General features: G+C 35.6%; 2 protein-coding genes across 4 annotated transcripts in view; both read left to right on the top strand.

The window, feature by feature from the left end:
- The first annotated feature begins 39 nt into the window (after positions 1–39).
- LOC137387286 (protein phosphatase inhibitor 2-like) lies at positions 40–5,550 on the top strand. Its single transcript, XM_068073639.1, has 3 exons — positions 40–106; positions 2,309–2,887; positions 5,264–5,550. Exons 2-3 carry the CDS (start codon positions 2,348–2,350, stop codon positions 5,345–5,347), a joined length of 624 nt encoding a protein of 207 aa, XP_067929740.1. The 5' UTR covers positions 40–106; positions 2,309–2,347; the 3' UTR covers positions 5,348–5,550.
- A 929-nt stretch (positions 5,551–6,479) lies between these two features.
- Positions 6,480–13,925, top strand: part of LOC137386763 (non-lysosomal glucosylceramidase-like) — a 59,939-nt gene continuing 52,493 nt past the window's right edge. For 2 of the 3 annotated variants that reach the window (XM_068072895.1, XM_068072896.1), the window contains exons 1-5: positions 6,480–6,607; positions 7,379–7,587; positions 9,998–10,086; positions 10,865–10,980; positions 11,764–11,988. In XM_068072895.1, the coding sequence (XP_067928996.1) occupies positions 7,388–7,587; positions 9,998–10,086; positions 10,865–10,980; positions 11,764–11,988 (630 nt within the window). In that variant the 5' untranslated portion in view covers positions 6,480–6,607; positions 7,379–7,387. The remainder of the gene's footprint in view (positions 6,608–7,378; positions 7,588–9,997; positions 10,087–10,864; positions 10,981–11,763; positions 11,989–13,925) is intronic. The other variant, XM_068072897.1, reaches the window with a different exon arrangement.

The raw sequence follows: 13,925 nt of genomic DNA, 5'->3' as shown, positions 1-13,925 counted from the left end.
TTTGAACTGTACTATTGGGCTATTTGTATAAAGGTTGAACAATGCGTTCGTAAAAAGATAATTGCCTTACTGTTACGTATGTTTGAACTGTGCCCATAATTTCTCGGTAGGCGATATGCGAAAATAACTATTTTGGTTGGAAATGTACATAAAAAGGGCTTACTTTGTCAGTTTCTATTAGTTATGTTGGAGCGATGATGCCAAGAGTTAATTTTGTGTGCAATAATTCATAATTTCACATTGTATGGCAGTCTTTGCCGGTGAATGTAATGATGCGTTTCAATTAGGATCCGTTTATGCCATTTGATATAAACACGTTGTGACCGGCTGCAGTTATATACCTAGGCCTATACACAAAGGTTTCTTGTAAACAAGGCCAATTTTGTCAAACGTTGACTTACTCTTGTTTCGTCCAATGAAGTTATCATACTTTAGCTAGTAAGATTTGTGTTATTCAAGCACTGTGGATTCATTGTGAACATGGTTTTTGATTGCTAAACTGTATGTAGTATTTTGAGAATTTTCTCAAGTTGGGTGAGGTTATAAAATGAAGATCAGGAAACGGGTCGGTGAAGTTAAAATAACTGCTTTTGTAAACTTCATTCACCAAAGTAGCATTAGAATAGGCCAGAAGAACGTAAAACGAAAATCGGGGCCCCAGGTTGACTGCAGATTACTATTCATATGTTCGACTTAAAAAAAGAATATTATGACAGGGTAAATCTTGCATAATTTAAGATGAATCAATTGGTAATTTGTCATTACAAAGTGTTGCTGTATAGGCTCTTAAAGCTCCAACGCATTGCTATCGACCAGAACTTCCAAGGGCATGAAAAACTAAAGAGTTTCAGCATTTAAACTTTGCATTATTTGGCTAATCAAAATTTTCAACAAAGTAAATAAGGCCCTACTAACTTTATGTCATCTCTGAAACGTAACTGTTTTTTTCAACATTAACTCGAAATTTGCCATTCAAGCTTTATTCTAGTTCTATCACGATTTTCTAAAATAGTGTTTATGAAACTTTAATTGTGCTAAATGCCTACAATACTTTTTGAAGACTTTCCAAAAAATTGGCTCATTAAGGTAAATGTTCTAAAGCAAGTTTGTGCATACAATTTTTTCTGAGTATGGATTGCTATAGACGCTAAACTGTCTGGTAAGCCATCTTTATTTGATGCTCTCAGTGCAATCAAGAGTATTATATTTCAACATTGTTGCTCTTATTGTTGCTATTCTATGAATAGACCAGTAATCCATTCACCCAATACACTTTCTAACATAATCATTGCAGACAAAGTTTAGTTGTTAATCATTTTGACAAACTTATGCTAACATTGCAACTTAATTGTCTATTAGCCTCTGTATTGATTTTTACCGGCTGTTGATTGACACTGTAGCTTGTTAGCCATTGAATCATTAAAATCTACCTGGGCTGCCTGTAAGGTGCTAACTAAAGCTAGCTCCTAGTTCACTCCTATCTGTTGCTCTAAGCTTGTTACATGTACGGTAGTAATACGCTACTCTCATTTGATATAAGGTATTTAACGTCTACTTTATTCTATCATCTGCAAAAAAAATTCCAAGATTGAATTTCTGGTATGGGCCTATACCCAGCTACTTGCCTCATTTTGGGTTTCTTTAAATTTTGATAGCTTTTTTAAATTTTTTGTTGTAATACATACCTTTTCTGTTGTGTATTTTAGGCTCTGCTAAGTTGGCAGCTTTTTTATATTCATACATACATGTACTTGTATAGTCGTTCATATGTAAAAATAGCTGCTATAAGCTGATGGCCATCTATAACGATAATGGTAACAAGATTTTTAAGTAAGCTTTTGATAAACCACAGTAGAAATACTAACAAAAAGTATAGCACGCACTCGTGAAATCATGCATTACTGTTTCTGTAAATTGGTTGGTAGTGCACTTGTTTTCTTAAACTTAAGAAAATTCTGATCCTAAGAAATGGGTTGACATATATTTGAGATGTGTAATGAAATCCTAACATAGTTAATGTGTTTTTTTGTATGACTGTTGTTAGCTTCCTTACCATGTTGAACAAGGTAGGCTAAACAGTTGAGCCACCTGTTTTGGCTTGTCGCATACAGTTAGCACATCCCTTTTGCCATTGAATAATCTCTTTCTCCTAACACTGACATTTATTTATTAGAATAAAATGTCAACTACGATTGAAAGCAGCTCTTAACCATCTACATAGATATTAGGGAAAAAGGTAAAATCGAACAATGCCCTTAGCAGACCCATTTAACGTTGTAAACCATTTCATTAGTGTCCATTTTTGCAGGTTTATGTAATGATATAATCTGTGGCTAGATAAACAACCATGGACGGACCAGTACATGTGCCGGTTGATACGGCGACTGCTGCACCTCCTCGCTCTATTTTAAAGAAAAAGGATAGCCATGACTGCGATATCGACCACAGACCATGCTCTAGCCACCACAAAAGCGGTGAATCTGAGCGAAGCCGCGGCGCTCAATGGGATGAAATGAATATATTGGCGACGTATCACCCTCCCGGCAAGGACTATGGACACATGAAAATAGACGATCCTCCCACACCATATCATGAGTATGATCAGGAGCTGGTGGAGGATGTCGTAGATAGTAGTGCTTCGACAGCTAGTGTGGCAGCGTCTAGTCCAAATCCCTTGAGGGAGCGAAAGGCCAGTTTTAGTGACACAACACCTGAGATGCTCAACTCAGAAGTCTTAGCCAACAAGCTCGCCAATCCGTATCAGCCCAAGGCAAGTATGAAGTCAATGTCCAGTGACTCGGATGAAGAAAGGGAGCTGAACGACGAAGACGCTGCCAAGCAAAATGCATTCAAAAGTAAACGCAAGGAGCATTATAATGAATTTCAGGTATTTTAGGCATATTATGCGCATATTACTTAATTGACTTTCATGTAATGTAATTTATTTCGCACGTAACCTTCACAGCAAATTGTGATAAAGTTTTCATCTATATTCTAAAGAGTAAAAGTTATTTTTCAAAGGCGTTGCTTTTTATTAATCATATTCCTTTGTGCATTCCTGTCTGAACAGTTTCAAAGCATAGCAAATCCGAAGGTCATCTGCTATATCATTCATTAGTACCTTAAAGGTTGACTTTCTACAAAATTCACATTACAGTTATTTGGTATCAAAAGATTCACCATGTCTTACTCTGTTGTGTTGTAGGTGCAAACTATGTGGGAATGTGATTACAAGCTTTTAAAGGTGATTTGACTGCTAGGATGTTTCAAGTTTAAAATTGTCAAAACTTGATTGTGATTAAAATGTCCGAAAAAAATACATATCGAATTGGTGTTATTGGTTGCTCGGCTACTTGTTTCTATTGATATCAGCTATTGCGTTCAAGTTACGCGTCTCTATTCTGTCGGTCTCTTTACAACTATAGACAAAATTGCACTTTCGCTTTTATCTGATCGTTTTAACTGCTAATGAGTTTTGTTGATTTTAATCTTGAAACATCCTTGCAGTCAGATCACATCAAACATCAAAAGCAATCACAAATAATAAAAAATACCGATACTTTTGGATAAAATCCTCTAAAATGTTGTGTACATTCATCTTTAATGTCTTTTTGCATATGTGACTTGTTTTTTTTTTGTACAATGGCTAAAGAATTAACAAATTGGAGCACTTTACTGTATACGAAAACTAAAAATTATCATTTAGCCACTGTTTGTGACTAAATTTTGATCGATCTTCTGAAAGATCAGTCTCACTGAAATGTGAAGTGATATTTGTCAGTTCGTCTAGATAGCAGTTCGCAAGATCGCCCTTTTTAGTCTTATCTATGTGTCATTCCTTGCGCTGACGAATTGTCAAGGCCTGTAGCAAGTAACGATGACTCAGTCTTGTATGTTTGCAAATTAATTTTAGCCGGTTATTAGCCTACATGTACATTTTGACGTTACGACTGATTTTTGGTACAGTCGGGTCATTTTTTATGGCTGATCTGTTCCATAATCAGCTTTCTCTTAACAGAGTCGCTTTTCTAAATTTTACTCATCCAGTTTTCTCGATCAGGTGTTTTTCATCATTGTTGGCATGATTTTAGTCCATGGCTATATTTTTATCATCTATCTTTCAGTGCTCTGATCATTTGTGGATCAACTTAGTTTATCATGAACAGTTACCGATATACATTCGTCTCACTATTATTAACCTAAGCTTGTATTTTTCATGTAATAAAGTTTAAAATATCGATATGGTGAGTTGTGATTCTAATCTATTTTAGTTTCTCATTTCCCCATTTCACGCTGGTGTACACATTAACAATTTTGCCTGTATGCTATCTTTAGCAGTTTGTAGTGACGTAGTGACAGGCTTCGCTTTTAAATGGAACCGTGGATTTAGGCTACTGCTTTACACAAAAGTGTGGTTTCTGAATGAGACAGAATAAAATTATCAACTTTTTATGCGCAAACATTGAAAATGTTAAAACTTCTTACTAGCTCCAAACGAAAAATTTCAGTGTTTTAATAGCGTTTTCTTAATTGCATCAATTTTTTGTTTATATATCAGATGGTGGCTTCTTTTTATATGAACTAGAAATTGTGATTCTTCACTTTATTTGCTACTATATGTCGACATATTTTCATTGCTAAAGATCGTATGCTTATTTTGCTCGCAATTAATAGTAGGCCTATACATTTTTTGTCATTGTAAGTTTTTTTACGATAAATGGCTAAAAAAACCATTATGACTACCGTACTTTTCGGACTATTAGCCGCTACTTTTTTCTGATGATTTGAGCCATGCGGCTTATATAAGGGTGCGGCTATTCTTTGGCCTTTTCTTTCATTGCTAGGGTGCATTAACCAGAATCTCCGGTTAGTGCGCCTCTAGCGGTGAAAGAAAATATGAAACAATGCCTCACGGTACTGTTCCGTTAGGCACTAAGTAAAAAAGCGTCGGATAATACGAAACTGCCGTTCGGCACTGGTCCGTTTTAAACAGCAAAGTTGCTGCCGCGTTAAAAAGCGCAGTCCTGAGATCTGCGGCCTAGACAAAGGTGCGACTTGTGTATTGTTTTATTATCGTTATTTGGAAAATAAAGCGGATGCGGCTTATATAGGGGTGCGGTTTATAGTCCGAAAAGTACGGTAACCTCCTGATTTATTGTTTACCACCATAACCTATCATCTGTGGAACCAGTGCCCAAAACCTGCCCTCTGCTACTCGAACTGTTAGGTATTACCAGAATATGAATAATGTTACTTGTTGCAGGCTGTGAAAATGGCGAGACAATTACTAGCCGAAGAAGAGGATGATGATGGAAACGATGAAGAAGCTATGGAGTATCCAGTGTAATCTCAATTTCTCTTTCGGCAAACATATGAACTCATAATAATATATAATGTTAAGATATTGAACCCATTTCCCTTATATGACTCAATGTTGTGAATGTTTCTCTATATTTCATACTATATATGCGACTTATATCCTATCATTTGCTGATTACATGGATATGATACACATTTGAAAAGTTAATAAGAAGTGCAATACCAAAGCTATATTTATGTCCAAGTCCTGAGTTTTCTTATTCTGTCGTTTGTAGTTGTGTAGCTACTCATTAAGGAGTTAATCCTTACTGATACATGTCAAGAAAAGAGATTTTACTATGAACATTTTATTTAGTGTGGATATGGGTACATTTACATCTCCCATCTGTAAGAATAACAATCATTGCTGCATGAAAGTCTATGGACACACACTGAAAAAGCTGTATTGTGTAAAATAGTGAAGCTCACCACTTTAGGTAGTGATAGACAGTAAATTTCTGTGGAAATGTAAGCTCACTGGGATATTTGAGAAGTATCTTGCAATTTGATATGCATTCAAAGAATGGTCCAAAATACAGATATTAGATAACGGTTAAGCAATAATATTGCTAGCCATTTTAGATTTACTATAGTCAGTATTAAAACATCCTTAACTGCGAACTTTAACATACCGCGTCAAGAAGTTGTCTATATTGGAAAGTTGATGCACCATTGAAGCTTCAATTGTTGATGTTGAGATAATTAAGGACTATGTAAAAAGCAATACACTTGGTGATACAGTTTTTGTAGCAGCTTTTGCAATTTTTCAGTTTTTCAAATCTTCTGTTAACCAGCCATTTTCAAATCTTCTGATAACCAGCCAAGCTTCATAAGCTACATATTTAATATTTTACGAGTTGTCGAGAAAACATTGTGTTATTGCGCTCTCTTGAAAATTAGTAATATGACAACTTCTTAAAAGTTGAAAGATATTTTAATGTAAAGGAGTTGTTAGTCCATGTTAATTCATAAAGTTTTACATTCTAACATATGAAATGGCGATTAAGTGAGCGCATAGATGTGCTTACAGCATACTAGCGGATTTTCTAACTCGTTTAGGAAAGCTGGGCGATGACCCGTATGGTAAAACTCTATGCGAAAGTAGGGCCTCTTCCCTAGTATACAATGTGACGCGTTGTTATGGCTTAGCACTGGATTTCTTTTCCACTCTATTTGCATCTTGAGTGAAAGGAAACAGTAAAAACAAATCGGCACATTCTTCAGGTTTTTGTTTAACCTTTTAAAAGTAGTAAGTGTTACTTCTCGTTTGCATTGCCCGTATAGAATATTTTGTTGGATATTTTTTTGGGAGATCTTTTTATTGAACCTGCAGTAGCTGGAAACTGGTTTGATGTATTGTTGTGTTTTTAGCTACTCCCAAAGCTATGTACATAATCTAGTTATGTGGGCTTATCCTCCAGCACATTTACTTTCTCATGTTGTTCTAATGACAAACATTAGTTAGGTTTATGAACACGCGCGTATGACGAGTATGATTGTAACGTAATACGTATGACATAAAATTAGAAGGCTACTCGATTATTGTTACATTATTTTGTTATAGTTACTTTATTAAAACTTACGAGCAAACCTTGTCGATCAGTTATTGCACAATTAGGCATAATTTCAAATCAAATATTCGTTATCATTGCAATGAAACCGCAAAAATTAGGTTTAAAATATCAAGTATTGCCTTGCAAATGACTGCCTGAAAGCATACTGTCCTATTTGCCAGTTGGTTCAGAATATGTGTGTATATTGCTTGCATATATTTAGTGAGAATGTTGCTCTACGTCTTATGGTTTAGATTTTAATTCCTCCGGAATTATGAAACAGCTTTAACATTCTCATCTCTAATGTTTTCTCTTGAAAGTTTAGGCACTGTTTTATTATTCACAATAGAATGCAGACTATCTAATTATATTGCAAGCACTAGCTGACTTTTTGCTTAGAATGACTTTGGTTGTGGCATTGTTTTGCTTGTTGAATATGACGGCCAAAGTATATATTTTATTTGTAGTTTTGCTTAATGGCTGCCAACGAAACTAGTGATAAGTCTGAAAGCACTTTGGAACATTTGGCTGAAAATGTCGCAGGTCGTGGCTGCTTGGATCATATCCCTCAGCATGGGTTTCGAGTGGCCTTAAATCACCGTTTCTCGAAAAAAGGGAAGCCTTTCAAGACACCTCGTATCCACCAATTGCCCTCATTTATTGGCCTGTCTTTGAGGTAGATTTCTATCTATTGTTACGTTTCTGCTAATTCAAGTAAATATTTGATGCACTCTAGGTTAAAGGAAATAATTCTCGTATTTCATTAAGCTTGGTTGCTAACGCTCAAGTCGTGCTGTCAGTCATGAGGTTCAGTTATTTTGCAAAATTTCAAATTTTGGAAAAGCTTTTCAAATAACATAAACTCACGTTTCACAGAGTAGCAACAAACTGCATATTCTTGTGCTTATTGTATATTGTATCTTGTGCTCAAACTCTCAGACGCAAGTTACAAAATAATGAAAGGAAGGTTGATTAAAATTCCAAGTTAGCTTGGCAACTGATCTAAATAACTTGTAACCCGAGCAGCATCTCACTCAAATGTGTTTTAAATGCGACTCTGACTTGAACCAGACCTGTCCACAAATTGTGACTAACCAGACCTGTCCACAAATTGTGACTAACCAGACCTGTCCACAAATTGTGACTAACCAGACCTGTCCACAAATTGTGACTAACCAGACCTGTCCACAAATTGTGACTAACCAGACCTGTCCTCAAATTGTGACTAACCAGACCTGTCCACAAATTGTGACTAACCAGACCTGTCCTCAAATTGTGACTAACCAGACCTGTCCACAAATTGTGACTAACCAGACCTGTCCACAAATTGTGACTAACCAGACCTGTCCACAAATTGTGACTAACCAGACCTGTCCACAAATTGTGACTAACCAGACCTGTCCACAAATTGTGACTAACCAGACCTGTCCACAAATTGACTTCAACCAGACCTGTCCACAAATTGACTTCAACCAGACCTGTCCACAAATTGTGACTAACACAACTGCAATATCTGTTCCTAACATTATTATATAAAATCACATTTTGATTTATTATCAGTTTGAGCATTAATTTTATGTCGAAAAAAACTCTTTCGCTACCAAACTAATCTTTTTATCGGAACATGATTAAATAAATTTGTGGTAAAACCTAATATTTGATATGAGTCCATGTAAATTCTCATGACTGGCGAACCACACTGCCTATAAAAATAATGTTTCGATACACAATTAACCAGCATGAAGCGTTACATCAGTTAATGCCATGAAAAGGCTACAAATGCGTTGCAGAATGAGCTCGGACATATTTTTAGTTGTTTTCCTCATTGCCGCTAACTAGAGGTGGAACGAGACACGAGACGTCTCATCATTGCCGCTAACATGTTCAGAGTCAGACTAGTTATCAATATTATTATAGCTTACGGCCTTATTGCTGCTAAGATGGTCACACTCAGTAGTACTATCACTCAATAGTTAATCATCAGAAGTCTAATGATCTACAGTTAGGAAATTAGTAGCTGTAATGCGTTTGACACTGCTGGTCTTTGTAGGCTATAAAGTATAAACGTATTTTCTATTGGCTCAAAGCATGCAGATGATTGTTTCTTTTCTGTACAGACACGATAGGCTAATTAACTGACTACTCACTCATCAGAACCTTTTTTGTACGAAGCCTATTAAAGTTGCACCATGCGGCTTTTGGCCATATGCTAATGCAGGGTCGAGCCCCACTACACGGCTTGTGGTACGCAAAGAGTTAAATAATGAACTGCCAAAAGTGTGTAGGTCACATATAAAGAAAGTTCTTTTGTAAAATTTTAGTGCTTTTCAAAATATAACTAAAGTAACACTCTACACAAGTTCTTCATGCTAGAAGTGAGCGGCGCGAGTACCAATGTGCATTTGAGATAATAAGTAGTATGGAATATTAACTTGGTAATTAAATTTTATAAGTCAAATTTTTAAAGTTGGCGCTATTAGCACAGATTTCTTCAATAAGAAACTTTCATTCTGTTAAATTTTATGAAATACTGCCTCATTCCCTTTGGAACCGCTGCTATAGGCTTGACTAACAGTTGTATAAAACTAATTTAACCATTGTCCGTCCATTCATCATTTTCAGGTTTATTTTTTAACTAGCTGTAAGCCTGGGGATGCTCAGATTTTTTTCATCTCAATGAGATAACTCACAGGTGGGTGTTTGAGAGGCTGGTTGTCAGGCACCAGACAGAGTTTTGAAACCGAATATGTTTGGTGATCTGTCTGAAGGCATATGTGTGAAGTTTGAATGAAGGTGACTAAAAATTGTAGAAACACGTACCGTTCATGCAGACTAACAGACAGACACACAATGACCAAGTTGACTTTATTAATTATCAATTAAAAATAAATCTCTTACTAGCTTGCCACATAGTTCGATATATCTAAGCTAGAAACTTCTAGTTCTAGGCAACCCTTTAGCTCTTTCAACTAATCACATTCACTCTGTTGTTGCGAATAGGCAATACAACAAATATATATATTCACCGCTAACTCCATGGGTTAATACAAAGCAGCCTAGAAAGAGATTATTATATCTTTTTTTAGATACATCAAAACATGGAATAAAATACGCAGGCAAGGTAAAAAGATGTTCATAGACATCAGAGACGCGGTACCTCTTCAGCAGATTTATGGTATGTTTATATTACCTCCATCAGTGTGACCTTTAGTTCTGAGATCAGGCTGCCACAACTCTCTATCCTAGTCTTAAGTTAATCGCCTGGCCAACGTGTAGTAGGTGATGATCAAAGGTTTGCTGTGTTTTCTTTTGCACAAAGTTGGTAGAGTTTCATGCAGGAGTATTTGACTGAAGCTAGGTAGATGTCATTGTTTTTATAGAGTCAAGCAACCATTGATCATGAATACGATTTGATAGATTTGCTTTCATGTCTGTTTCATCTTGAGCATTTTTTGCATGCAGTTAATGAAGATGTCATTGTTTTGATAGAGTAAACCAAAACATTATTTGATCAGCAGCTGAAAAGGTCTGACAGTTTTGCTCTGGTGTCTGCTTCATTTTTGGCATGTCAGTAAATGAAGGTTGTTTTATGGAGCTGAACCAGACATAGAATAGCCGTCACATTAAAGATACGGTGACAGGAGTTTCTTTTTAATCTGATTTATCGTCAGGATGTCTTGGAAATAGTTAATTAATTTGTAAGTTTATATTTTGTGTCTTAAGGATTCTCATACTTGGATACAAAGAAAGCGGTTTTTGTAATTAAATGAATTGATTGAGTGGAGAATCTTGTATTAGGACTTAAATTTGGTGATTTATATGATTTATGTATTAAATGCTTCAACTTTTGATCAAAATCTTTTCATATACACATATTGCACCCACTTTTTGCTGTGAAGTTTTATTTAAAAAATTTGTGCGATGAAGATTTAACTTATCAATGATTTAATTAGGCGTTCCTTTGGGAGGCATCGGCTGTGGCTCTATAGGAAGGGGTTTTAAAGGAGAATTTGGAAGGTTTCAGATGATTCCAGGAATGTACAAATGGAAGACGATTCCAACAGACCAGGTAAACTTTGTTACCTTTTTTAACACCAAGTATATATTAGGTCTTTTTTAATATTGGTATATTTAACAGAGGGAAAGAAAAGTTGGTAGACCCAACGAAGTTGCCGTCGTATGGCTATATTGTCGTCATATGATCGACTTTTCTGTTGGTCTATTCAATTAGTCACTTTCTTAATCACAATTAAATCAACTTTATATGAGAATAAAATAAATGTTTCTCTTACTTGTAATGTTGTCTAATCAAACGAGAGCTTCAGATATACCTGAGTGAATCAAATTGAGCTTTTTGATTTCAATCTTTGTGGCTTCAGTTACTCTGTCTGTTTCTCCCGACCAGAACCCTGGTCACCGTCAGCCTCAGTTTGGCTGTAAAGTGGACACTATGGGCACCTTTAAGGCTAATATATTTCAGCCAGCAGACTTGGCTGAACTCATCGTAAAGTTACACTTCTTAGCGTATCGATAGCCATGAGACAATGGGGATTTAAATATTGGCGCACATTGATGCAAATGCTGGCAATAAGGCATCATTTCCTGACAACTTATAAAAATGTTGTTGAGTAAACTAGTGATGAAGTGAATGCTGAGGAGAACATAAAATTATATCTATTTATAATTCTTTGATATCATAATATGGAGAGCAACCTGATAACGGTTGCTACATCTCCGCAGCTTGTCGGAATACTGAACCCAGTAGACTTTTATCAGCTTGTTTCAGACAATCAATGCTTGCTGAGCTCTTCATAGGAAATCATCCCTGACTTTCAACATTCTTTTGTTACAGTTCATCGTGTGCATACGTAGCAATGGGAAGACACTCTACCAAAATGTTCTTTCCTCTCATAAGTCTCCAAAGAACCATTTAAAAGCGTGGAAATGGCAATTTGATGGGGCCAATGCTACCTATCACGGATTATACCCGCGCTCATGGACTACCTACTATATCCCAGAACTCAAAGTTCGACTCATATGTAGACAGATATCACCCATCATCCCTCATGAATACAAAGTGAGTCTAAGTTTGCTTCATCTTTATGTCCTCTGCTCTCATATTCTTGCGCTGCTTTGCTCTCTATAGATTTTGTTCATTTGTTATCATGAACTTGGTAATATGATCTTACTAGCTGTGCTACCCGGCATTGCCCGGATAATAAAAAGTCTGGCAGAAAATTCATTTGTATTTAACATATAACAATATGTACTATTCTAACTTTCAAACTACATATCATGAGAGAAGTGTTTTGTGTAGTTTAAATAAATTAAGAGAAAAATGAAAACTTTGCCAAGCAACTGTAACTTTCAAGCTGTTAGCCAGGCACATTGCCAATGGAAAATTGCAGGAAGCTGCTAGGCTTCTAATGACAGTACTCCATGAAATTGCTTCAGCATTGTTGTCTAGCTGCAGTTATTCTAATAATAGCTATAGCCGGAATGCAGACAGACATACGACATACATACAGACATACTTTGAGAAATATATATATATAGATTGTGATGATAAAACAAAAAAAGATTTACGCTATAACACCAGATTTTTAGAAACCATTCTACCTTTACCATTGTTTTATACAGCTTCAGGTCAAAAAACAATCGAATACAGAGTATCATCACAATGGAACAGTCTTCCAATAGACTTACGCAAAACCTCTGCATAAATTTACTAGTTTTAGAGTTAATGTTAAAAGCCATTTGTTGAGCCTAAATTAATTCAGACATGCTGTTTTAGTTTGCCAATTCCTGTGGGCCCAGCGCCTTCACTAGCTGCAGTGCTACTGCACATGTGGGCCCCATCATGCCTTAACAAGTAGGAACTAAGCTTCATTATTTTGTTCAACCTAATCAATATGATAGCTATATCTTTATTTTGCTTAATGTTATATTTCTACTGATTGATGAAATAAAACACACACAAGTTAAGCTTGATTCAGAATTGAAGCTACCCTCTTACCAAGCATGTCTCTCACTAGGGCTACCTCTCCCTCTAAACCTACATACCACCTAGCCAGCGTTCCATTTACATGTCTCTCAAGTAAAGTAACTATAGACACTTCATTAAATTGATTATCACTATTAATTTCGGGTTTTACACATAATTTAGTTTTTTACATATTTTATGTAGGTTTGTATTATATTTTTGCTTTAATGCTAGATGTAATTACCTCAGGCATTTATCGTTGAGATTTATGGGCTGTGAAGTCATTGAAGCGAGTTGCAATGTTTTCTTATAAAAAATATTGCTCCAACATATGATTGTTTTAACATAAAAAGCCAATCTTGGAACAAAATTATCATTGTATGTTCATGATTGGTAGTATTGCTTTATTTAAAGAAAAGCATTTTTGCAGAGAAAATGTATTATTTCAAACTTCATGGTTTATAGGGCTTTAACTTTTTTAAAAATGAAATCATTTTCTGTACTGTAGTGATCTGCCTGTCAGAAAACATGACTTGTGTATGAACATCTGCCATTCTAATTAGTAACTTACTAATAGTAAGTTACTAATAGTAACTTACTAATAGTGAGTTACTAATAGTAACTTACTAATAGTAACTTACTAATAGTAAGTGGGAATTTGAAAGACTTCAGTGGTTTTTCAATAAAACTAAATCTGCTTGAAACGTCACTGTATAGAAACTTTAAAAAACTTGTTTATTTTTAAATATTGTGTTGAAATATGGTCTAATTTATTTAGAGTATTCTACTGCTTCTGTATCTGTTCTGAGAGAGTACATAGATGATATATTTCATCATCGAAAAGAAGGCTGGTGGGTGACAAGTTGTTTCTATTACCCTGCATCTGCTACGTGATGGCGTGTGAGTGACTGAGCCATACAATGGCTCAAGAAATTCCATACAACGATGTTGTTCCAGGCAATCAAAACATAATCAAGCATATTTTCTGTAATTGTATTAGTGTCAAAGGCATAGAGCTCGATCTTTTGCTA

Source organism: Watersipora subatra, chromosome 2 (assembly GCF_963576615.1).
Source record: "Watersipora subatra chromosome 2, tzWatSuba1.1, whole genome shotgun sequence".
Classification (NCBI taxonomy): domain Eukaryota; kingdom Metazoa; phylum Bryozoa; class Gymnolaemata; order Cheilostomatida; family Watersiporidae; genus Watersipora; species Watersipora subatra.
Note: the sequence above shows the minus strand (reverse complement) of the source record. Positions and strands in the feature narration are given on the sequence as shown.